The sequence below is a fragment of the Pseudorasbora parva genome, chromosome 23, assembly GCF_024679245.1.
Source record: "Pseudorasbora parva isolate DD20220531a chromosome 23, ASM2467924v1, whole genome shotgun sequence".
NCBI classification, from domain to species: Eukaryota; Metazoa; Chordata; class Actinopteri; order Cypriniformes; family Gobionidae; genus Pseudorasbora; species Pseudorasbora parva.
The window spans coordinates 38,409,190-38,434,189 of record NC_090194.1 but is presented as its reverse complement, the minus strand read 5'-3'; the positions used below and the strand labels follow the sequence as shown (position 1 = coordinate 38,434,189).

General features: G+C 48.0%; 1 protein-coding gene across 1 annotated transcript in view; it reads right to left on the bottom strand.

The window, feature by feature from the left end:
• Positions 1 to 25,000, bottom strand: part of hlcs (holocarboxylase synthetase (biotin-(proprionyl-CoA-carboxylase (ATP-hydrolysing)) ligase)) — a 48,239-nt gene that overhangs the window by 5,650 nt on the left and 17,589 nt on the right. The window contains exons 5-7 of the mRNA XM_067433310.1: positions 23,180 to 23,385; positions 1,234 to 1,301; positions 955 to 1,115 (exon numbers count right to left, since the gene is read on the bottom strand). Coding sequence (XP_067289411.1) covers positions 955 to 1,115; positions 1,234 to 1,301; positions 23,180 to 23,385 — 435 coding nt within the window. The remainder of the gene's footprint in view (positions 1 to 954; positions 1,116 to 1,233; positions 1,302 to 23,179; positions 23,386 to 25,000) is intronic.

The following is a 25,000-nucleotide window of genomic DNA, read 5'->3' as shown; positions in this document are numbered from 1 at the left end:
AAATAACCCGGTTTATAAATAGTCATGTAAACGCGGTTTACTTGCATTGTCCGTTTACTGGTGTGCATGTAAACGGGGAAAACTGGTTATTTCAATAAGCTGATTTTTTAGAGTTATCAGCTTACTGGTGTGAATGTAAACGCGCCCAATTACAGGCCAATCTCAAATCTACCGTTTCTGTCAAAAATACTAGAAAAGGCAGTGTCGACACAACTATGCTCTTTTTAAGAAAGAAGGGGCATCCGCGAGGATTCGATTCGTATCGCGATTTAAGGACGATATTGGTTTATTTAGAACGATATGATCCGAAACGATTTAGTGACTTGAAATGTACAGCCAAATCTAATTCTGCTGCAGTATTGTCCTGTTTAACACTGAAGCTGCTCTGACACAATCGGCGCTGGAGAAGAGCGATAGAAATATTTTTTTTAAAAAGATATAAAATCAATGGAAGTCGATGTAATGTCCTCACTAATATAGTGAAACAAACGTGTGTGTGTGTGTGGGCATGTTTTTGTGAAATATCAGGACACAAATGTGTATTATTGTATTATTATTGTTATTATTATAATGCCATGGGTATGACACAGGTATTACAGGAGAGGGTGAAATATGAGGACATTACCCATGTCCCCACTTTACAAAAGGCTTATAAATCACACAGGAGGAGTTTTTATGAGAAAGTAAAAATGCAGAATGTTTCCTGTGATGGGTAGGTTTAGGGGCAGTGTGTGTGTGTGTGTGTGTGTGTGTGTGTGTGTGTGTATGTGTGTGTGATGGGTAGGTTTAGGGGCAGTGTAAGGGGATAGAAAATACGGTTTGTACAGTATAAAAACCATTACGCCTATGGAGAGTCCCCACATTTCACAAAACTGTTTAAAAACAAATGTGTGTGTGTGTGTGTGTGTGTGTGTGTGTGTGTGTGTGTGTGTGTGTGTGTGTGTGTGTGCGCACTTCGTATCCGGGCAGGGTCCTCACAGACTGCACCACTGCGAGGGCTGCGAGGTGCTGCAGGAACGGGAGTCTCTGTCCGAGCCGCGAGTTCAGAGGAACCTGCAGGTGGAGAGAAAACATGGCACAGCCCAGAGGACTCAACCACGCGTTCCCCCCGCGGCCTACACACACACACACACACACACACACACACACACAATTAATGAATGACACGCTCGTTTACATGTTAAACCAGCTGAGTTAACGCGGCTGTCTGAGAGCTGATGGAAACCTGCTGACCTTTGCCCTGAGTCTGACGCGCTGCTATGGCGATTAATCCCACTTCCTGTGGCGACTGCAACACAAACCTGCAGAAGAGAAAAACACAGGTGTGTCAGAAGGCAGGACACACACACACACCTACACACAAACACACACACCTACACACACACACCTTTACTGGGAAAAATCATTCGTTTCACTGTATGTTCACTGGAGAACTTCACGCTTGCTGCACATTGACCTTTGACACCTTTTCTATCCCTGCAGCCCTATCAAACAACACCCCACTAAAGAAAACAGCCAGCCACTTGACCTACACACACACACACACACACACACACACGCTGGACACGTCAATCTCACAGTAATTGCTGCAAAAACAGACAATTATTCTAAGAAGTTCAACAGTCACTTTCATGCCATCCGTTCTCAAACGCAAATCAAATGAGTCGCAGGACCGCTTGCTGCATCTCGCCGTTCAACATAACCCAACATAACCCAACATAACACAAAATAACTCAACATAACTCAACATAACCCAACATAACTCAACATAACCCAACATAACCCAACATAACTCAACATAACCCAACATAACTCAACATAACCCAACATAACTCAACATAACCCAACATAACCCAACATAACTCAACATAACCCAACATAACTCAACATAACTCAACATAACCCAACATAACTCAACATAACCCAACATAACTCAACATTACCCAACATAACTCAACATAACCCAAAATAACTCAACATAACTCAACATAACCCAACATAACTCAACATAACCCAACATAACTCAACATAACAACTCAACATAACCCAACATAACCCAACATAACTCAACATAACTCAAAATAACTCAACATAACCCAACATAACTCAACATAACCCAACATAACTCAACATAACTCAACATAACCCAACATAACTCAACATAACTCAACATAACCCAACATAACCCAGCATAACTCAACATAACTCAACATAACTCAACATAACCCAACATAACCCAACATAACTCAACATAACTCAACATAACCCAACATAACTCAACATAACTCAACATAACCCAACATAACTCAACATAACTCGGTTAAACTTACATGCACTCTCAGTGAGTCCGTCCTGTCTCGAGTTGGGGCCCAAAAGCTCCCTTTTCCCTAGTCCTAGTGAATGTCCCACGGTCTGAGCGTGGTTAGCTGCTATGGCGGCGACATAAACTTTGTGCATGGAAGGGCAACGACCAGCATCCATTATCTCTTGGAGAAAAGCAAGCACTTCTGCCACTTCACATTAGTGTGCGTCGATGTTTGACGCAGCACACCAGTTTGAAAACACTAACAACTTCAGAGAATAGTGTTCTATAAATAGAAATAGTGTTCATAACTGTCAGAGAGGTTTCCGGATACCCGTTGATGGGCCATACGTGGAGGGCCTATAGCTTGGGACTGGGATGCCAGATCTTCCCCTTCACAGCATGAGGAGGTTTTTCCTCAGCGGAATGGGCCATGAGGCTGTGTCTAACAAATCAGAGAACCATGTGCGGTTCCTCTAGAGCGGAGCTATTAAAAGCACTGTGGATACTGTCTCCCTGATGTTTTTGATGGTCTGTGGCAGCCTCGCGATCGGAGGGAGCATACAGAGGGAGTCTGGGCCAGACATGGGCCAGGGCATCCCTGCGTTTGGAGAAAAATATTGGGCAGTGAGTATTGTCTTCTGAGGCGAAGAGATCTACTTCTGCTCTGCCGAAGGTGTTCCAAATTAATTGAATCGTTTGTGGGTGAAGAGACCAGGGGAATGGGTCCTTTGGATAACATATCCGGACCCAGATTCAGAATACCTGGCACGTGAGCCACCCTTAGGGAGCTCAGGTTCTGCCCATAAAAGGAGATGCTTCGCCATGCGGTGAAGAGAGTCTGATCTCAGGCCGCCCTGGCGATTTATATACGCGACCACTGACATGTTGTCTGTACAGACCAAGATGTGGTGGTTCTTTATGTGTGGAAGGAAAGCTCCCAGCGATAGGGTTCACTTTCTGTGTTAATAATTGTGCTCGGGACTGGGCTATCACAAGCCAGTCATCGAAGAAGTTGAGTACACGCACCCCTTTCAGCCTGAGCGGGGCTAAGTCCGCCTCCATGCACTTCGTAAACGTGTGAGGTGCTAGGGATAACCCGAATGGCAGAACTGTGTACTGATAAGCCCGCCCCTCGAAGGTGAATTTCAAGAATGGCCTGTGGTGGTGGTGGTGGTGGGGGGGGGGGCTATCTGAACGTGAAAGTACGCATCTTTCAGATCTATTGAGCACTGTGCAATGGGCGCCGGAACCTTTATAGCATGAGCGAGAGGGGTATATGAGTGTAGGAGAGCATACTGAGAAGTGGGCACATTTACTACAGAGAAAAAGCTCTTTTTGAGATTTATTTGGGTCGCCGTGATAACGTTGTGCAGGAGAGCGCATTTCACAACGGGCTCGTTGGCTGCGAAGTTGAAGTCGGCAGTGACCTGGGTGCAGGGAACTGGGAGACCGGGAGGGATGGGGGTCCGGCCGAGGCGGGACCTGGCCATCTTCTCTTTCTCTCTGTGGCTAGAACGGCTTCGGAGGCTCTGGGTTCAACATAAGTTTGGCTCGAGGTCCCCAGCGTTCGGGCTGTCTGCTGCGGTTCGTAGAGCGGGAACGTTGTAGTGACTCATTGCCTTTTTCCTTCGCGCCGTCGACGGTTGAGAGCGCTGGGGAAAAGGAGGACTTCACGCAAGCAGAGTAGGGCGACTTCCATGACTTGGCAAGCTCGTCATGTACCTCAGGAAAGAAAGGCACGGGCTTCTGAGGAGAAGAGAGGTGGCGGCTTTCGAGGTACCAGTCCTCCAGTCTGCTGCGTGCTGGCTCTTGGGGCTGGGACCAATCGAGCCCAAGGTCTCCCACAGCCTTTAAAAACAGCACGCGGATCAGCTCCACGTCGATGCTGGTCTTGGAGCTTGTGGTAGTCTGCGTCGAAGCGGGGGGCTCCGAGACCGATTTTGACCACTCGCTGCGGACGCGTCTGTAGAGAGGCTGCCTTCCTCCTCCTCTGCGACGGCCCACCGAAGGAAACAGAACAGGCCACTACAAAGGAGAGGTAATGTTCTTCCTGGGTGAAGGTGACTGGCGGGGGCGAGGCACGCGGGGAATCATCCGGCGCGCAGTCGCTCGGTCACTCAGCTGGCCTCGTGGCGCTTCTTCCGGTGGCAGACGGAGGGACCTGATCGAAGGTGCGAGGCGAGCCCTGAGGGTCTGCAGCTCCATCTCATCACACTCAGGGCAGCCGCCTCTGGAGAGCGTGAGCTGCACGTGATCCCGTCAGAGGCATGTCTCGCAGATGATGTGACGGTCGCCGTTGAGAAGAGGGCCTCTGCACGAGCCGCAGGAAATGCTCTTTTAGTAGCGAGAAAAAAGGATATAGCGCTGGATGGTGTAGCTGGAACGGCAGAGATGAAGGCGGAGGCCGGGGGAATCCGACGTCCTCACAGCTGCAGGTTCCGCTGGTTGCTTCTTCCGGAGGTCAGCGATGGTGTCGCTGAAGGAGATAAAATCTGACACCTATGGCGAATCAGGGTCTTATTTTAGCCTCCAGTATGCCAATATAAGTCCCTTTTTCGGCGGTCTCTCTGGAGCGCCCCCATTGGTTCGTTCCTCTCAGCCGCCTAACCATAGGTTCCTGCAGTTGCTGCGGCCAATCAGAGCGCTCCTCACGCCGTGCTATTGCCGTGCAGCGACACTGCGCTTTACATAGATACCTTTATTAATAAAGTTTTGCTTCATATTCTCGAGAAAAGGAGTTTTTCCCATTCGCAATACGAGGAACCTCTCGATAGGGAACTCAACACAACACAACACCACAACACAACACAACACAACACGACACAACTCGACACAACTCGACACAACTCGACACAACTCAACACAACAACACAACTCGACACAACACAACTCAACACAACAACACAACTCGACACAACTCGACACAACTCGACACAACAACTCAACACAACACAACACAACACAACAACTCAACACAACTCAACTCAACTCAACTCAACACAACAACTCAACACAACACAACACAACTCAACACAACAACTCAACACAACTCAACACAACACAACTCAACACAACTCAACACAACACAACTCAACACAACACAACTCAACACAACTCGACACAACACAACTCAACACAACAACACAACTCGACACAACTCGACACAACACAACTCAACACAACAACTCAACACAACACAACACAACACAACTCAACACAACACAACTCAACACAACTCAACACAACAACTCAACACAACAACTCAACACAACTCAACACAACACAACTCAACACAACTCAACTCAACACAACACAACTCAACACAACTCAACACAACACAACACAACTCAACACAACTCAACACAACACAACTCAACTCAACACAACTCAACACAACACAACACAACACAACACAACAACTCAACACAACAACTCAACTCAACACAACTCAACTCAACACAACTCAACACAACTCAACACAACACAACTCAACACAACACAACTCAACACAACACAACTCAACACAACTCAACACAACTCAACACAACACAACAACTCAACTCAACACAACTCAACACAACACAACTCAACACAACACAACTCAACACAACTCAACACAACTCAACACAACAACTCAACAACTCAACTCAACACAACACAACTCAACTCAACTCAACACAACTCAACACAACACAACTCAACACAACACAACACAACAACTCAACAACTCAACTCAACACAACACAACTCAACACAACACAACTCAACTCAACACAACACAACTCAACTCAACACAACTCAACACAACTCAACACAACTCAACACAACTCAACACAACTCAACACAACTCAACAACTCAACACAACAACTCAACAACTCAACACAACTCAACTCAACACAACACAACTCAACACAACTCAACACAACTCAACACAACACAACTCAACACAACACAACACAACACAACTCAACACAACACAACACAACTCAACAACACAACTCAACACAACACAACACAACACAACACAACACAACACAACACAACACAACAACTCAACACAACAACTCAACTCAACACAACAACTCAACTCAACACAACACAACACAACACAACTCAACACAACACAACTCAACACAACTCAACACAACACAACACAACTCAACACAACTCAACACAACACAACTCAACTCAACACAACTCAACTCAACACAACTCAACACAACAACTCAACACAACTCAACACAACTCAACACAACTCAACTCAACACAACTCAACACAACTCAACACAACACAACACAACTCAACACAACACAACTCAACTCAACTCAACTCAACACAACTCAACTCAACTCAACTCAACACAACTCAACACAACTCAACACAACTCAACACAACTCAACTCAACACAACACAACTTAACACAACTCAACTCAACACAACTCAACACAACTCAACTCAACACAACACAACTCAACTCAACTCAACACAACAACTCAACAACTCAACTCAACACAACACAACTCAACACAACACAACACAACTCAACTCAACTCAACTCAACTCAACACAACTCAACACAACACAACACAACACAACACAACACAACACAACACAACACAACACAACACAACAACTCAACAACTCAACTCAACACAACACAACACAACACAACTCAACACAACACAACAACTCAACTCAACACAACACAACTCAACACAACTCAACACAACTCAACACAACACAACTCAACACAACAACTCAACACAACAACTCAACACAACAACTCAACACAACTCAACACAACTCAACACAACTCAACTCAACACAACTCAACACAACTCAACACAACTCAACACAACAACTCAACAACTCAACTCAACACAACACAACTCAACTCAACTCAACACAACTCAACTCAACTCAACTCAACACAACTCAACACAACACAACACAACTCAACACAACACAACAACACAACACAACACAACTCAACTCAACACAACACAACAACTCAACAACTCAACTCAACACAACACAACTCAACACAACTCAACACAACTCAACACAACACAACACAACACAACACAACACAACACAACTCAACACAACTCAACACAACTCAACACAACTCAACACAACTCAACACAACACAACAATTCAACACAACAACTCAACACAACACAACTCAACACAACACAACACAACACAACACAACACAACACAACAACACAACTCAACTCAACACAACAACACAACTCAACTCAACTCAACACAACTCAACACACTAATCACGGACGCGTCAGAACGCAACCACACATGCTAATCACAGACGCAGGAATGCGCTTCCTCAAAGAGTTTTAATTGAAATTGAAGTACTCGCAAGAATGAGAAAAAGCAGCAAAAACAGAAAACCTGGCGGTCCAAGGCGTCAAACGCTGACATGAAGAAATAATAAAACACGAGAATGAATGAACAAAACACTGCAGATCTACAGTCGGTGTTTCGATCAAACACACACACACACACACACACACACACACACACACACACACACACACACACACACACACACACACACACACACACACACACACGTCTCTCTTTCTCTTTCTCTCTCTCTCGCTCTCTCACACACACACACACAGGTCTCTTTCACACACACACGGGTCTCTCTCTCTCTCTCTCTCTCTCTCTCTCTCTCTCTCTCACACACACACACACACACACACACACACAGGTCTCTTTCACACACACGGATCTCTCTCTCTCTCTCTCTCTCTCTCTCTCTCTCTCTCTCACACACACACACACACACACACACACACACACACACACACACACACACTCGCTGCAGTGAGATCATGACCCCGGTGTGGTAGCGGCCGTTAGGCAGACGAGTGGTTTATTGAGAGCTCTGAGTGTGTGTGTGTGTGTGTGTGTCAGGAGCAGCTCAGACCCCCGCGAGCGGATCGTGACGCTTCCACCGCCTCACACATCAACAGCAGAGAGAGACACAACCTGTGCGTGTGTGTGTGTGAGAGAGAGTGTGTGAAAGTGTGTGTGTGTGTGTGTGAGTGTATATAGGACTGTAATTTGTGACGTGAGGCTGAGGATTAAAAAGTAAGACGAGATGAATGATGGAAAAGCATTTAATATAAACTAAACTTTAAGCTGAGCTCAGTTAGTCTGGACCTCCTGCTGGACATCAGCACACAGCCTCTGAAACACACACACACACACACACACACCCGGCTGACCACGGACAACACTCCCACATCAAACTGAGATTCTCGGACACCTTCCTTTGTCCCGCAGAAATCAATCCCTCTCAGATTAACATGTAAAGAGGCATCAAATTAATTTCAGCAACACAAATATGAGATCAGCAGGATCACACACACACACACACACACACACACACACACACACACACACACACACACACACAGTAATGCTCTTAGCAGCTCAACGGGGCTCAGTTAATCTGGTTGTGAAAGCCGCTCGTCGGCAGCTTTAGAGAACAGAGTCTCAGTAACGCCGCAGAAGAAAAGACGCTCCATTAGTAATTAACACACACACAATGAGCAGATCTCACGACTCGCTGCAGAAACAAACATGATTACAGAAGATCACACACATTCACACACACACATTCACACGACCCACCGCAGAGAACCGGTCCTGATGACACTGTGTGTGTGTGTGTGTGTGTGTGTGTGTGTTTGTGTGTGTGTGTGTGTGTGTGTGTGTGTGAGAGAGAGTGAGTGAAGGGACTGCGGACCAGAATACAGATGGACACAGCACAGGCCTTACACACTCTGTGTGTGTGTGTGTGTGCGTGTGTTGAACCAAAAGGTGGGTTACCTAGAGACCAGACTCGCACACACAGCGTTGGGTTTAATGTGTGAACTCTGCTGGTTTTCTCGAGCAACCTCATCAGATCAACAGAACATCTCAGCTGATGTAAAACAGTGTGTGTGTGTTAGGCACAGTGTGTGTGTGTTAGGCACAGAGTGTGTGTGTGTGTTAGGCACAGTGTGTGTGTGTTAGGCACAGAGTGTGTGTGTGTGTTAGGCACAGAGTGCGTGTGTGTGTTAGGCACAGAGTGTATGTGTGTTATGCACAGAGTTTGTGTGTGTGTGTGTTAGGCACAGAGTGTGTGTGTCTTAGGCATAGAGTGTGTGTGTGTGTGTTAGGCACTGTGTGTGTGGCACAGAGTGAGTGTGTGTGTGTGTGTGGCACAGAGTGAGTGTGTGTGTGAGGCACAGAGTGAGTGTGTGTGAGGCACAGAGTGAGTGTGTGTGTGAGGCACAGAGTGAGTGTGTGTGTGAGGCACAGAGTGAGTGTGTGTGTGGCACAAAGTGTGTGTGTGGCACAGAGTTTGTGTGTGTGTGAGGCACAGTGTGTGTGTGTGAGTGAGCGGCACAGAGTGTGTGTTGCATTTCCAGGCGTCTGAAACGAGATGACGCCGATCTAACCTGCACAGAGTCTGCATATGCTCCTCTCAGGCCAGAAAAACACACAAACACACACACACACACACACACACACACACACACAGACACACACACACACACACACACACACACACACACACACACACACACACACACACACCTCTTCCTCTAAACTGTTATTAGTGTTTACTGAATAAGAACTAACACCAGATGATCAGAGGAGTGTAAAGCTGGAACCTCACACACACACACTCAACACACACACACACACACACACACACGCTGCAGTGTGAGATACGGACAGAAGCGCAGAAATATGACACACAGCACACACACACACACACACACACACACACGCGCGCTGCAGTGTGAGATACGGACAGAAGCGCAGAAATATGACACACAGCACACATTAATGTGCGTCGCTAAAGTGGATTTTCAGTAATTAGCATAAGTCCATTAGTATTGATCAGGCGAGGCAGATGATGATCGATCGGCTAATCTGTAAATGTGATTAATTGGGAAAATCCTGTTTCAGGAGGAGCTGCAGAATTACCATCTTCAAACAGAAGCAGAGCTGATCAATCAGTTTCTGCTGTTAGTTCAACACACACACACACACACACACACACACTCACCGCTCCTCCACACACACACACACACCGCTCCTCCACACACACCGCTCCTCCACACACACACACACACACACCCACACTCACCGCTCCTCCACACACACACACACACACACACACACACACACACACACACACACACACACACACACTCACCACTCCTCAACACACACACACTCACCACTCCTCAACACACACACACCGCTCCTCCACACACACACACACTCACCGCTCCTCCACACACACACACACTCACCGCTCCTCCACACACACACACTCACCGCTCCTCCACACACACCGCTCCTCCACACACACACACACACACTCACCGCTCCTCCACACTCACCACTCCTCAACACACACACCGCTCCTCCACACACACACACTCACCGCTCCTCCACACGCACATACTCACCGCTCCTCCACACACACACACACTCACCGCTCCTCCACACACACACACACACTGCTCCTCCACACGCACATACTCACCGCTCCTCCACACACACACTCACCGCTCCTCCACACACACACACACACACTCACCGCTCCTCCACACACACACACACACTCACCGCTCCTCCACACACACACACACACACACACACACACACACTCACGGCTCCTCCACACACACATACTCACGGCTCCTCCACACACACACACTCACCGCTCCTCCACACACACACACACACACACACACACTCACGGCTCCTCCACACACACACACACACACACAGCTCCTCCACACACACACACACTCACGGCTCCTCCACACACACACACACTCACCGCTCCTCCACACACACACACACACTCACGGCTCCTCCACACACACACACACTCACCGCTCTTCCACACACACACACACTCACGGCTCCTCCACACACACACTCACGGCTCCTCCACACACACACACTCACGGCTCCTCCACACACACACACACACACACTCACGGCTCCTCCACACACACACACTCACGGCTCCTCCACACACACACACACACACACACCGCTCCTCCACACACACACACTCACCGCTCCTCCACACACACACACTCACGGCTCCTCCACACACACACACACACACACTCACGGCTCCTCCACACACACACACTCACGGCTCCTCCACACACACACACTCACGGCTCCTCCACACACACACACTCACACACACACACACTCACGGCTCCTCCACACACACACACACACAAACTCACGGCTCCTCCACACACACACACTCACGGCTCCTCCACACACACACACTCACGGCTCCTCCACACACACACACACACACTCACGGCTCCTCCACACACACACACACAAACTCACGGCTCCTCCACACACACACACTCACGGCTCCTCCACACACATACACTCACCGCTCCTCCACACACACACACACACACTCACGGCTCCTCCACACACACACACACCGCTCCTCCACACACACACACACACTCACCGCTCCTCCACACACACACACACACACACTCACCGCTCCTCCACACACACACACACACACTCACGGCTCCTCCACACACACACACACACTCACGGCTCCTCCACACACACACTCACGGCTCCTCCACACACACACACACACACTCACGGCTCCTCCACACACACACACACACACACACACACTCACGGCTCCTCCACACACACACACTCACCGCTCCTCCACACACACACACACACTCACGGCTCCTCCACACACACACACACACTCACGGCTCCTCCACACACACACACTCACGGCTCTTCCACACACACACTCACGGCTCCTCCACACACACACTCACGGCTCCTCCACACACACACACACTCCTCTTCCAGCGCGGAGCTCCAGATGTGTGCGCGGCGAGAGCATCTGCTAGTGATTGCTGTAATTGCTGCGGGTCAATTGGGCTAATTGTAGTTCATGCACTAACCGATGCCGGCCCAGAGACAGAGCCGTGTTTTCACAGGAAGTGCCGTTTAATTCCACGCGGTGTCAGTTTGGGTTTCGGATTCACTGTTAAAACAAACACTGATTGCTACACGACAGGACGACCTCAGTATGTGTGTGTGTGTGTGTGTGTGTGTGTGTGTGTGTGTGTGTGTGTGTGTGTGTGTGTGTGTGTGTGTGTGTTACGGAAAACAGCGTCTCCTCCAGCATTCGGTGCTCCGATCCTCCACAACTGACAAAATCAAGAAAAAAATCATCATGTGATGTTTTGTGATTATGACTAAAGAATGTATTAAAAAGAACCGGTGTGACCAGCGGGCAAGTCACACACACACACAGTCCAGTCCATGTGACCCTATGACCCCGACACACACACGTCGTCTTCCAGTGTGACGGCACTAACGCAGGACTTACAGACGAGTCTCACACACACATACACACATACACACTCTCTCTCTCTGGTAGTCCATCGATGTCCGATGATGACTTCTTCTATGACGTGTGTGTTCTTTGATGACTACAGTCCGATGCGGGAAGCACACTGTCGTTTACAGACAGGGCATGTAAAAACGTCTCCGGATTGCCTTGGGGGTGCGGGAACAAGCATTGCCTCTTTTCTCTGATCTCTTTTAGACAGGCGAAGTTCAATTCTCCTGGCTTCATAGCTTTGTGCTCCATTCTGACATAGTTTCCGCCAGAGTGTACGGTTTGCGGCACTACTTTCCAGGGATAAGGGGTTCATCCCACACTTCTTAAGAGAGGCTTTTAGTTGGTCTTTCAGTCTCTTTTTTTGACCTCCTGCAGAACGACATCCAAGATGTAATTGCCCGTACAATACCTTACGTGGAAAGCGACTTGATGGCATTCTCACCACATGACCAAGCCATCTAAGTTGGTATAGCATTAGAGTTGCTTCTATACTCCAACAGTTCGCTTTTTTCAGGATATCAACATGTGGCACTCGATCTTGCCAAGTCACCTTAAGGATACGCTGCAGGCATCTAATGTGGAAAGACTCCAGCATTTTCAGATGTCGAGCATAGATAGTCCATGTCTCAGAACCATACAGAAGGGCGGTGAGGCAGATTGCCCGATAAACAGCAATCTTTGTGTGAAGATTTAAATTTGTGTTACTGAACACTCTTTTCCTCAACCTCCCAAATGAAGATGCAGCCTGCTTGATCCTATATTGAATATCTTGATCTATGCTACAGTCATTTGATAGATAACTGCCAAGATATTTGAAGTGTGGCTCTACAGTAAGTGTGGAATCATGAACAGTGAATACTGGAGGCTTTTGTGGAGGATGCGAGGACCACTGACAAAGGACTTCCGTTTTCTTGATATTCACAGCTAGACCCATCCTGCTGTATGCTTTAACAACAGCATTAAGAGTATTCTGTAAGTCTTCTGGAGTATGTGACACTAAGGCACAATCGTCTGCATACTGCAATTCCAGCACTCGAACCAACTGAAGCTTAGTGACTGCCTGGAACCTCCTGATGTTAAACAGGTTACCATCCAGTCTATAAGCCACTGTAACGCCACTTTCTTCTTCCATTTCTTTATACAGCAGCTTTGTGACACACAGTAAGAAGATGTTAAACAAGACTGGTGCAAGAACACAGCCCTGCTTTACTCCAGTGCCTACTGCAAAGTGTGCAGATTCTAGTCCACCCAATGTCACTTTGGCAGTCATCCCATCATGGAACTGTCCAAGCAATGTGATAAACTTTACAGAGCATCCAAAATGCAAAAGCACTTCCCATAAGATGTCACGATTTACAGAATCAAAGGCTTTGGAAAGATCCACAAAAGCAACGAACAAGTTCTTATGTTGTTCGCGACATTTCTCCTGCAGCTGGCGTGTGGTAAATATCATGTCCACTGTACTTCGACCTGCTCTGAACCCGCTTTGGGATTCAGGCAATAGATTTTCTGAGATAGTATTAACAAGTCTTACCCACACACACACACACACACGTCCTCTTCCAGTGTGACGGCACTAACGCAGGACTTACAGACGAGTCACACACACACACACACACACACACACACACACACACACACACACACACACACGTCCTCTTCCAGTGTGACGGCACTAACGCAGGACTTACAGACGAGTCACACATACACATACACACACACACACACACACACACACGCACACACACGTCCTCTTCCAGTGTGACGGCACTAACGCAGGACTTACAGACGAGTCACACACACACACACACACACACACACACACACACAAAACCTCTTCCAGTGTGACGGCACTAACGCAGGACTTACAGACGAGTCACACACACACACACACACACACACACACACACACACACACACACACACAAACAAAACCTCTTCCAGTGTGACGGCACTAACGCAGGACTTACAGACGAGTCACAAATACACACACACACATCAGTCAATCATCTGTAGAGGAAGGGTTATGAGTTCATCTGTCAATCATCTTTGCATGTTGTGTGTTAGAACGAAGCATTTAAACATCATCTGACTAAGACTCATTACTGGCAGATACTGATATTCATATGCATATGTCAGCCTCTGCTGTTGTTCTAAAGATCACGAGCATCAGAATCTCATATAAATATCATCACTGAGTAAAGGTGTGTGTGTGTGTGTGTGCTTGCGTGAGTGTGTGTGTGTGTGTCGTTTCTCTGCACATATGAGCTGTAAAACACCAGCTCTTCTGCTCATGGAGACTCCGATCTCTCGTTCGCCAGTCCCAGAAAACATTTGTTTGTCCGAAAATTTCGATTTTTTTTGTGTTGTAAATTCTGAACCATCAGTTTCCAGTCAGCTTTGGCATATTTATATTATCATCTTTAACTTTATAAAGGTATAATAAAAATTCATGAAATATAAAATATATATACATCAGTGGAGCCTCAGGAGAGCGTCAGGTGAGGGTCAGGTGAGCGTCAGGTGAGCGTCAGGTGAGCGTCAGGAGAGCGTCAAGAGAGCATCAGTAGAGCGTCAGGAGAGCGTCAGGAGAGCGTCAGGTGAGCGTCAGTAGAGCGTCAGGAGAGCGTCAGGTGAGCGTCAGTAGAGCGTCAGGAGAGCGTCAGGAGAGCGTCAGGTGAGCGTCAGGAGAGCGTCAGGAGAGCGTCAGGTGAGCGTCAGGTGAGCGTCAGGTGAGCGTCAGGTGAGCGTCAGGAGAACGTCAGGAGAGCGTCAGGTGAGCGTCAGGAGAACGTCAGGAGAGCGTCAGGTGAGCGTCAGGTGAGCGTCAGGAGAGCGTCAGGTGAGGGTCAGGTGAGCGTCAGGTGAGCGTCAGGAGAACGTCAGGAGAGCGTCAGGTGAGCGTCAGGAGAACGCCAGGAGAGTGTCAGGAGAGCGTCAGGAGAACGTCAGGTGAGCGTCAGGAGAACGCCAGGAGAGCGTCAAGAGAGCGTCAGGTGAGCGTCAGGAGAGCGTCAGGTGAGCGTCAGGAGAACGTCAGGAGAGCGTCAGGTGAGCGTCAGGTGAGCGTCAGGTGAGCGTCAGGTGAGCGTCAGGTGAGCGTCAGGTGAGCGTCAGGAGAACGTCAGGAGAGCGTCAGGTGAGCGTCAGGAGAACGCCAGGAGAACGCCAGGAGAACGTCAGGTGAGCGTCAGGAGAACGCCAGGAGAGTGTCAGGAGAACATCAGGAGAGTGTCAGGAGAACGTCAGGTGAGCGTCAGTAGAACTTCAGGAGAGCGCCAGGAGAGCGCCAGGTGAGCGTCAGTAGAGCGTCAGTAGCCCGTCAGTACTGCGTCAGGTGAGCGTCAGGTGAGCATCAGTAGAGTGTCAGTAGAGCGTCAGTAGCCCGTCAGTAATGCATCAGGTGAGCGTCAGTAGAGCTTCAGTAGAGTGTCAGGTGAGTGTCAGTAGAGCTTCAGTAGCCCGTCAGTAATGCGTCAGGTGAGTGTCAGTAGAGCGTCAGTAGCCCGTCAGTAATGCATCAGGTGAGCGTCAGTAGAGCTTCAGTAGAGTGTCAGGTGAGTGTCAGTAGAGCTTCAGTAGCCCGTCAGTAATGCGTCAGGTGAGCGTCAGGTGAGCGTCAGTAGAGTGTCAGGTGAGCGTCAGGTGAGCATCAGTAGAGCGTCAGGTGAGTGTCAGTAGAGCGTCAGTAGCCCGTCAGTAATGCATCAGGTGAGCGTCAGTAGAGCTTCAGTAGAGCGTCAGGTGAGTGTCAGTAGAGCTTCAGTAGCCCGTCAGTAATGCGTCAGGTGAGCGTCAGTAGAGCTTCAGTAGAGCGTCAGGTGAGTGTCAGTAGAGCTTCAGTAGCCCGTCAGTAATGCGTCAGGTGAGCGTCAGTAGAGCTTCAGTAGAGCGTCAGGTGAGTGTCAGGTGAGTGTCAGTAGAGCGTCAGTAGCCCGTCAGTAATGCGTCAGGTGAGCGTCAGGTGAGCGTCAGTAGCCCGTCAGTAGCGCTTCAGGTGAGCGTCAGTAATGCGTCAGGTGAGCATCAGTTATATCATATGGTCCTCAGTATTCAGACCCTTTGCTGTGACTCTCATATATTTAACTCAGGTGCTGTCCATTTTTCCGGATCATCCTTGGTTCTACACCTTCATTTGAGTCCAGCTGTGTTTGATTATACTGACTGGACTTGATTAGGAAAGTCACACACCTGTCTATTATAAACCTTACAGCTCACAGTGCATGTCAGAGCAAATCAGAATTATGAGGTCAAAGGAACTGCCTGAGGAGCTCAGAGACAAAAAATGTCTGCTGCATTTAAGGTTCCTAAGAGCACAGTGGCCTCTATAATCCTCAAATGGAAGACATTTGGGACGACCAAAACCCTTCCTAGAGCTGGCCGTCTGGCCAAACTGAGCTATTACACATGAACGTTTGCTAGGACTCCAAGATGGTGAGAAATAAGATTATCTGGTCTGATGAGACCAAGATAGAACTTTTTGGCCTTAATTCTAAGCGGTATGTGTGGAGAAAAATATCACCTGTCCAATACAGTCGCAACAGTGAAACATGGTGGTGGCAGCATCATGCTGTGGGGTGTTTTTCAGCTGCAGGGAGAGGACGACTGGTTGCAATCGAGGGAAAGATGAATTCGGCCAAGTACAGGGATATCCTGGACAAAAACCTTCTCCAGAGTGCTCAGGACCTCAGACTGGGCCGAAGGTTCACCTTCCATCAAGACAATGACCCAAAGCACAGCTAAAATAACGGAGGAGCGGCTTAACAACAACTGTGACTGTTCTTGATTGGCCCAGCCAGAGCCCTGACTTAAACCCAATGGAGCATCTCTGGAGAGACCTGAAAATGGCTGTCCACCAACGTTTACCATCCAACCTGACAGAAATGTAGACGATCTGCAGGAGGAATGGCAGAAGATCCCAAAATCCAGCTGTGGAAAACTTCCATCTTTCCCAAAAAGACTCATGGCTGGGTTAGATCAAATGGGTGCTTCTGCTAAATACTGAGCAAAGAGTCTGAATACTGAGGGCCATGTGAAATTTCAGGTTTTCTTTTGTAATAAATCTGCAAAAATGTCAACAATTCTGTGTTTGTTTGTTTTTTTGCCAATATGGGGTGCTGTGTGTACATTTATGAGAAAAAAAGAACTTAAATGATTTTAGCAAATGGCTCCAATATAACAAAGAGTGACAAATTTAAGGGATACTTTCTGTATCCACTGTATATTATATTATTATCCACCATCAATCACAACTGACACTAAATTAGAATCACTCACATTTCTATGATTCCCAAGTTATTTTTGTAAGTGAGGTTATTATTGTGCTCTTGTCTGGCCGGGAGAGTTAAATTATCTTTCAATCGCTCCTTCAAAACATCCACACCAGTGCTAATGTGGAGCCCTGAACGGCCACGCATATGAGAGAGAGAGAGAGAGAGAGAGAGAGAGAGAGAGAGAGAGAGAGAGAGAGAGAGAGAGAGAGAGAGAGAGAGAGAGAGAGAGAGAGAGAGAGAGAGAGAGAGAGAGAGAGAGAGAGAGGGTGCTTTAATAGAGATGTGATGGGGTCAGGGGTCACTGAGGCTCTGGTTGTGACCTTGTGCTCTGGTTGTGACCTTATGAGAAACAGTGAATCTCGTGCTGCCCATTATTACTAAGGCCATGGAAATTTGGTGTCATGTTAGCCAACTAGAAATTGATGTCACCAAGAAAAAATAATTAGTTATGTGTACAAAACGAGACATAATGATTCAGCCAATTTCACTTGAGACAACTTGACAAGTTGAAATAGTGGACAGTTTTAAATATGTGATCGATTCTGGACTCACAGATGAGCTTTGCTGAAAACTCATAGCGGCGACTTCTTCTTTCTGGAGAAACTCAGTGGCCTTGGGGTTAGTCAGCACATTTTAGAACTGGTGAATAAATCAACCGTAGAGAGCGTTTTAACCTTTCATCTGCCTGCCTGGTATGATCATTTAAATTGTAAATCTAAGAACAAACGTAACAGAGTTGTGTACATAGCAAGTTAAATAGTTGGTAGGCCACAACTATATGCCGAAAGGACGAAGAAGGCGAGAGTGATATTCAGATAGCTCTCAGCCGCTCTTTTAATCAGTTTGAACTCTAGAAATCAGGAAGGCGGTACAGAACCTCTCTAGCAAACAAAAGTGTTTAAGAGTCATTCCTCCCGAATACCATTAAAATGTTCAACTCTGCAAGTGCCTGATAATCTAAATAGATGTGATATGAATTGTACTTTTATATTTATGTACTCTAAATCTGTCTGTGTTTTTTTCTTAATATTGCCTGTCTAATTATTTTATGCATTGGTGAGCCAAAGACACATTTCTACCTCAGTGGACAATAAAGAAATATAATACAATTAGTGTGTGCTGCTCAAACAGAGAGCTAATGCTCTGATCACACACACACACACACACACCCTCACACACACACACCCACACCCACACACACCCTCACACCCACACACACACACCCTCACACACACACACACCCACACCCACACACACCCTCACCCACACCCACACACACCCTCACACACACACACCCACACACCCACACCCACACACCCTCACACACACACACACCCACACCCACACACACCCTCACACACCCTCACACACCCTCACACACCCACACACCCACACCCACACCCACACACCCACACACACGTGTTTATGTGGGGCTCCACTGATCATCAGACCAACACAATATAAAGACGAACAGCACTATTAATATTAATAATAATAATAAAAGCTGTTTCTCAGAAGTGCGGGGCTGATGTTTGGCAGCTGTGAGCCTGGACCTGCGCTCACCGCATTAAGCTTCCTGTCACACACACACACACACACACACTCCTGCCGCCCACTCAGGACTCTCATACTAGAATAATACCACTTAATCAGAGCGTAACAGGGGACATCTGGAAATTACTCTGATAATCAGGCCTGGGGAAATCAAACTGTAGATGTTTTTTTTCCACGGCCTCTCTTTGGTTGCCTTACAGGCCTAATGACAACACTGTCACTTCCAATCAGCTCAGCCGCGCTCGGCCGTCCATTTGTCAAACGTTATGACAGCTGTAATGGCTTCCACCTGCCGGAGCACTGGCTGTGGCCCAGCGTGAGTCCAGCCGCACACAAGAGCTCTATTAGGAGTCTGACCGCTGAGCTCAGCAGGTCCAGCTCAGAGCTTACAAACTGATCCAGCAGGTCCAGCTCAGAGCTTACTAACCCAAAACCAGCAGGTCCAGCTCAGAGCTTACTAACCCAAAACCAGCAGGTCCAGCTCAGAGCTTACTAACCCAAAACCAGCAGGTCCAGCTCAGAGCTTACTAACCCAAAACCAGCAGGTCCAGCTCAGAGCTTACTAACCCAAAACCAGCAGGTCCAGCTCAGAGCTTACTAACCCAAAACCAGCAGGTCCAGCTCAGAGCTTACTAACCCAAACTCAGCAGGTCCAGCTCAGAGCTTACTAACCCAAACTCAGCAGGTCCAGCTCAGAGCTTACTAACCCAAACTCAGCAGGTCCAGCTCAGAGCTTACTAACCCAAACTCAGCAGGTCCAGCTCAGAGCTTACTAACCCAAAACCAGCAGGTCCAGCTCAGAGCTTACAAACCCAAAACCAGCAGGTCCAGCTCAGAGCTTACAAACCCAAAACCAGCAGGTCCAGCTCAGAGCTTACAAACCCAAAACCAGCAGGTCCAGCTCAGAGCTTATAAACCCAAACTCAGCAGGTCCAGCTCAGAGCTTACTAACCCAAACTCAGCAGGTCCAGCTCAGAGCTTACTAACCCAAAACCAGCAGGTCCAGCTCAGAGCTTACTAACCCAAACTCAGCAGGTCCAGCTCAGAGCTTACTAACCCAAACTCAGCAGGTCCAGCTCAGAGCTTACCAACCCAAACTCAGCAGGTCCAGCTCAGAGCTTACAAACCCAAACTCAGCAGGTCCAGCTCAGAGCTTACAAACCCAAAACCAGCAGGTCCAGCTCAGAGCTTACTAACCCAAACTCAGCAGGTCCAGCTCAGAGCTTACAAACCCAAACTCAGCAGGTCCAGCTCAGAGCTTACCAACCCAAACTCAGCAGGTCCAGCTCAGAGCTTACAAACCCAAACTCAGCAGGTCCAGCTCAGAGCTTACTAACCCAAACTCAGCAGGTCCAGCTCAGAGCTTACAAACCCAAAACCAGCAGGTCCAGCTCAGAGCTTATAAACCCAAACTCAGCAGGTCCAGCTCAGAGCTTACTAACCCAAAACCAGCAGGTCCAGCTCAGAGCTTACTAACCCAAAACCAGCAGGTCCAGCTCAGAGCTTACTAACCCAAACTCAGCAGGTCCAGCTCAGAGCTTACTAACCCAAACTCAGCAGGTCCAGCTCAGAGCTTACAAACCCAAAACCAGCAGGTCCAGCTCAGAGCTTACAAACCCAAAACCAGCAGGTCCAGCTCAGAGCTTACTAACCCAAAACCAGCAGGTCCAGCTCAGAGCTTACTAACCCAAACTCAGTAGGTCCAGCTCAGAGCTTACAAACCCAAAAACAGCAGGTCCAGCTCAGAGCTTACAAACCCAAACTCAGCAGGTCCAGCTCAGAGCTTACTAACCCAAACTCAGCAGGTCCAGCTCAGAGCTTACAAACCCAAAACCAGCAGGTCCAGCTCAGAGCTTACTAACCCAAAACCAGCAGGTCCAGCTCAGAGCTTACAAACCCAAAACCAGCAGGTCCAGCTCAGAGCTTACTAACCCAAAACCAGCAGGTCCAGCTCAGAGCTTACTAACCCAAACTCAGCAGGTCCAGCTCAGAGCTTACTAACCCAAACTCAGCAGGTCCAGCTCAGAGCTTACAAACCCAAACTCAGCAGGTCCAGCTCAGAGCTTACAAACCCAAAACCAGCAGGTCCAGCTCAGAGCTTACTAACCCAAACTCAGCAGGTCCAGCTCAGAGCTTACTAACCCAAACTCAGCAGGTCCAGCTCAGAGCTTACAAACCCAAACTCAGCAGGTCCAGCTCAGAGCTTACTAACCCAAACTCAGCAGGTCCAGCTCAGAGCTTACTAACCCAAACTCAGCAGGTCCAGCTCAGAGCTTACTAACCCAAACTCAGCAGGTCCAGCTCAGAGCTTACAAACCCAAAAACAGCAGGTCCAGCTCAGAGCTTACAAACCCAAACTCAGCAGGTCCAGCTCAGAGCTTACTAACCCAAAAACAGCAGGTCCAGCTCAGAGCTTACAAACCCAAACTCAGCAGGTCCAGCTCAGAGCTTACTAACCCAAACTCAGCAGGTCCAGCTCAGAGCTTACTAACCCAAAACCAGCAGGTCCAGCTCAGAGCTTACTAACCCAAAACCAGCAGGTCCAGCTCAGAGCTTACTAACCCAAACTCAGCAGGTCCAGCTCAGAGCTTACTAACCCAAACTCAGCAGGTCCAGCTCAGAGCTTACAAACCCAAAACCAGCAGGTCCAGCTCAGAGCTTACAAACCCAAAACCAGCAGGTCCAGCTCAGAGCTTACTAACCCAAAAACAGCAGGTCCAGCTCAGAGCTTACAAACCCAAACTCAGCAGGTCCAGCTCAGAGCTTACTAACCCAAACTCAGCAGGTCCAGCTCAGAGCTTACAAACCCAAACTCAGCAGGTCCAGCTCAGAGCTTACTAACCCAAACTCAGCAGGTCCAGCTCAGAGCTTACTAACCCAAAACCAGCAGGTCCAGCTCAGAGCTTACTAACCCAAACTCAGCAGGTCCAGCTCAGAGCTTACTAACCCAAACTCAGCAGGTCCAGCTCAGAGCTTACAAACCCAAAACCAGCAGGTCCAGCTCAGAGCTTACAAACCCAAAACCAGCAGGTCCAGCTCAGAGCTTACTAACCCAAAAACAGCAGGTCCAGCTCAGAGCTTACAAACCCAAACTCAGCAGGTCCAGCTCAGAGCTTACTAACCCAAACTCAGCAGGTCCAGCTCAGAGCTTACAAACCCAAACTCAGCAGGTCCAGCTCAGAGCTTACAAACCCAAAACCAGCAGGTCCAGCTCAGAGCTTACTAACCCAAAAACAGCAGGTCCAGCTCAGAGCTTACTAACCCAAACTCAGCAGGTCCAGCTCAGAGCTTACTAACCCAAACTCAGCAGGTCCATCTCAGAGCTTACTAACCCAAACTCAGCAGGTCCAGCTCAGAGCTTACTAACCCAAACTCAGCAGGTCAAGCTCAGAGCTTACTAACCCAAACTCAGCAGGTCCAGCTCAGAGCTTACTAACCCAAACTCAGCAGGTCCAGCTCAGAGCTTACTAACCCAAACTCAGCAGGTCAAGCTCAGAGCTTACTAACCCAAACTCAGCAGGTCCAGCTCAGAGCTTACTAACCCAAACTCAGCAGGTCCAGCTCAGAGCTTACTAACCTGTTCAGCAGGTCCATGGTGGAGGATGTGACGTCGGCGTAGATGATGGTCCGTCCGAGCTGCTCCGTCCCCAGGTTCTGTCTGTACGTCTGCAGGCTGAAGTGCTCTGAGAAGGTCTGGGGCGGCTCGGTGTGGAAGACCTGCTCTCCATCAGGCAGAACCAGCTCTCCATCAACCAGAACCGGCTCGTCTCCGGGCCACAGAACCTTCAGGACACCCAGAGACGTCCTCAGAACTGATCCGTCCGTCTGTCGCCGCAGCCATTGCAGGAAACAGGCCTTCTGCTCCTGTGGGACACACACACACACACACACACACACACACACACACACAAGTTAAAGACTGTTTCCTCTGTCCTAAAAACGGCCTGATGATTTCCTTGTTCTATGAAGTCCCTCCTTCAGAAACACAATTTAGCGCACTTTGCCCGGAAAGGTCCCGCCTCTTACCATAACGGGGAGATGCAAGCACCGAATGCGCGCTCTTCTCCACGTGGGAGAGCAACGAGACCACGCCCCCTTTTTTGTGTGTTCTTGTGGGCGGAGCTTTAGTCAACAAACGGCTGTAGTGACGTCATTACCTGCACTTCCTGCTGTAGTCCAAACCGGCCGCTCGCTGTCGGCTTTGAAAGGGAACTTCTGTTAAATAAAATATCTCGCTTGGCATTGAACTTTGAGCTTTATAATTTTACAGGTATTATTTATGCTCTAACAGCAACATTACACACTAACTAAAGTTTGAAAGATGGAATTGTGAAGAACGGGACATTTAAAACACTCTGCATGTGAAGTTTAATATCATATATGAAATATCTGTGCAGATGAAAAAATATATATATATATATTTTGAACGATTTATCGTTCCATCATCAGTCTGTGGGATGTGCGGTACTCACAAACTCTAAAAAAATATGGCTGTAGTGCCCGTAACGGAAAGTAGAGAAAGAAGAGACGAGCCATCTCCATCTTAGCCGGGCGGAGCTCAGGTGACGCAATGACTATAGACAGCGGATAAATGCCTATCCACCTGTACCTTCCTAGGGCTCAAGGAGATTCTGCTCCCTTCTGGAGACTGTCGAGGAATTACAGATTAAATTTACTCGGTTTTATTTATGAGAATCTTTCTCTATTGTGTGATCAAAGGTGGAGTGTTTATCAAAAAATCATGTGTGTCTCTGACTCCGAGTGTGTGAGCATCTCAACACGTCAGGGGGAAATTATGGACATTTTTAATTATTGGACAGAAAAGCTCCACAAGTAGTAACCGAGAATACTGTCTAACACTTGATGACTGCTCTGTCAAGCCCTCGTCAAACACACACACACACACACACACACACACACACACACACACACACTTGTCGTCAGTGAGGAATCTGGGTGTGCTCTTTGATACCAATCTTTCATCTGAAAGCCACGTTTCTAGCATCTGTAGAACCGGGAACACTTCCCATATCACCTGATGTACTCGTTCCATGATAAAGAGAGTGGCATCCACACTAATGTTGGTCTCTCTGTTTATCCCGAGGTTTCCTGCAGTTGGCAGGATATGGGCATGTTCTTCCCCTATACTTAAAATATTTAAAACATAATATTTCCCTCATATTTTGATGGTTTAACAAACTCGTTAAACACAGATATTCCTCCAGACATGACCTGTGGCCACTGCAGTTCACCCTAATAGAGTGTGGCTGATGTTAGACTGACCCCTAGTGGCCAGAAGCTCTACGGTCAGCCGTCTCAGCTCCACTAAAACACACACAACAACTACACCATACAACAAACAGACACGAATCAGAAACGGTTCCAGAACCCATGGACC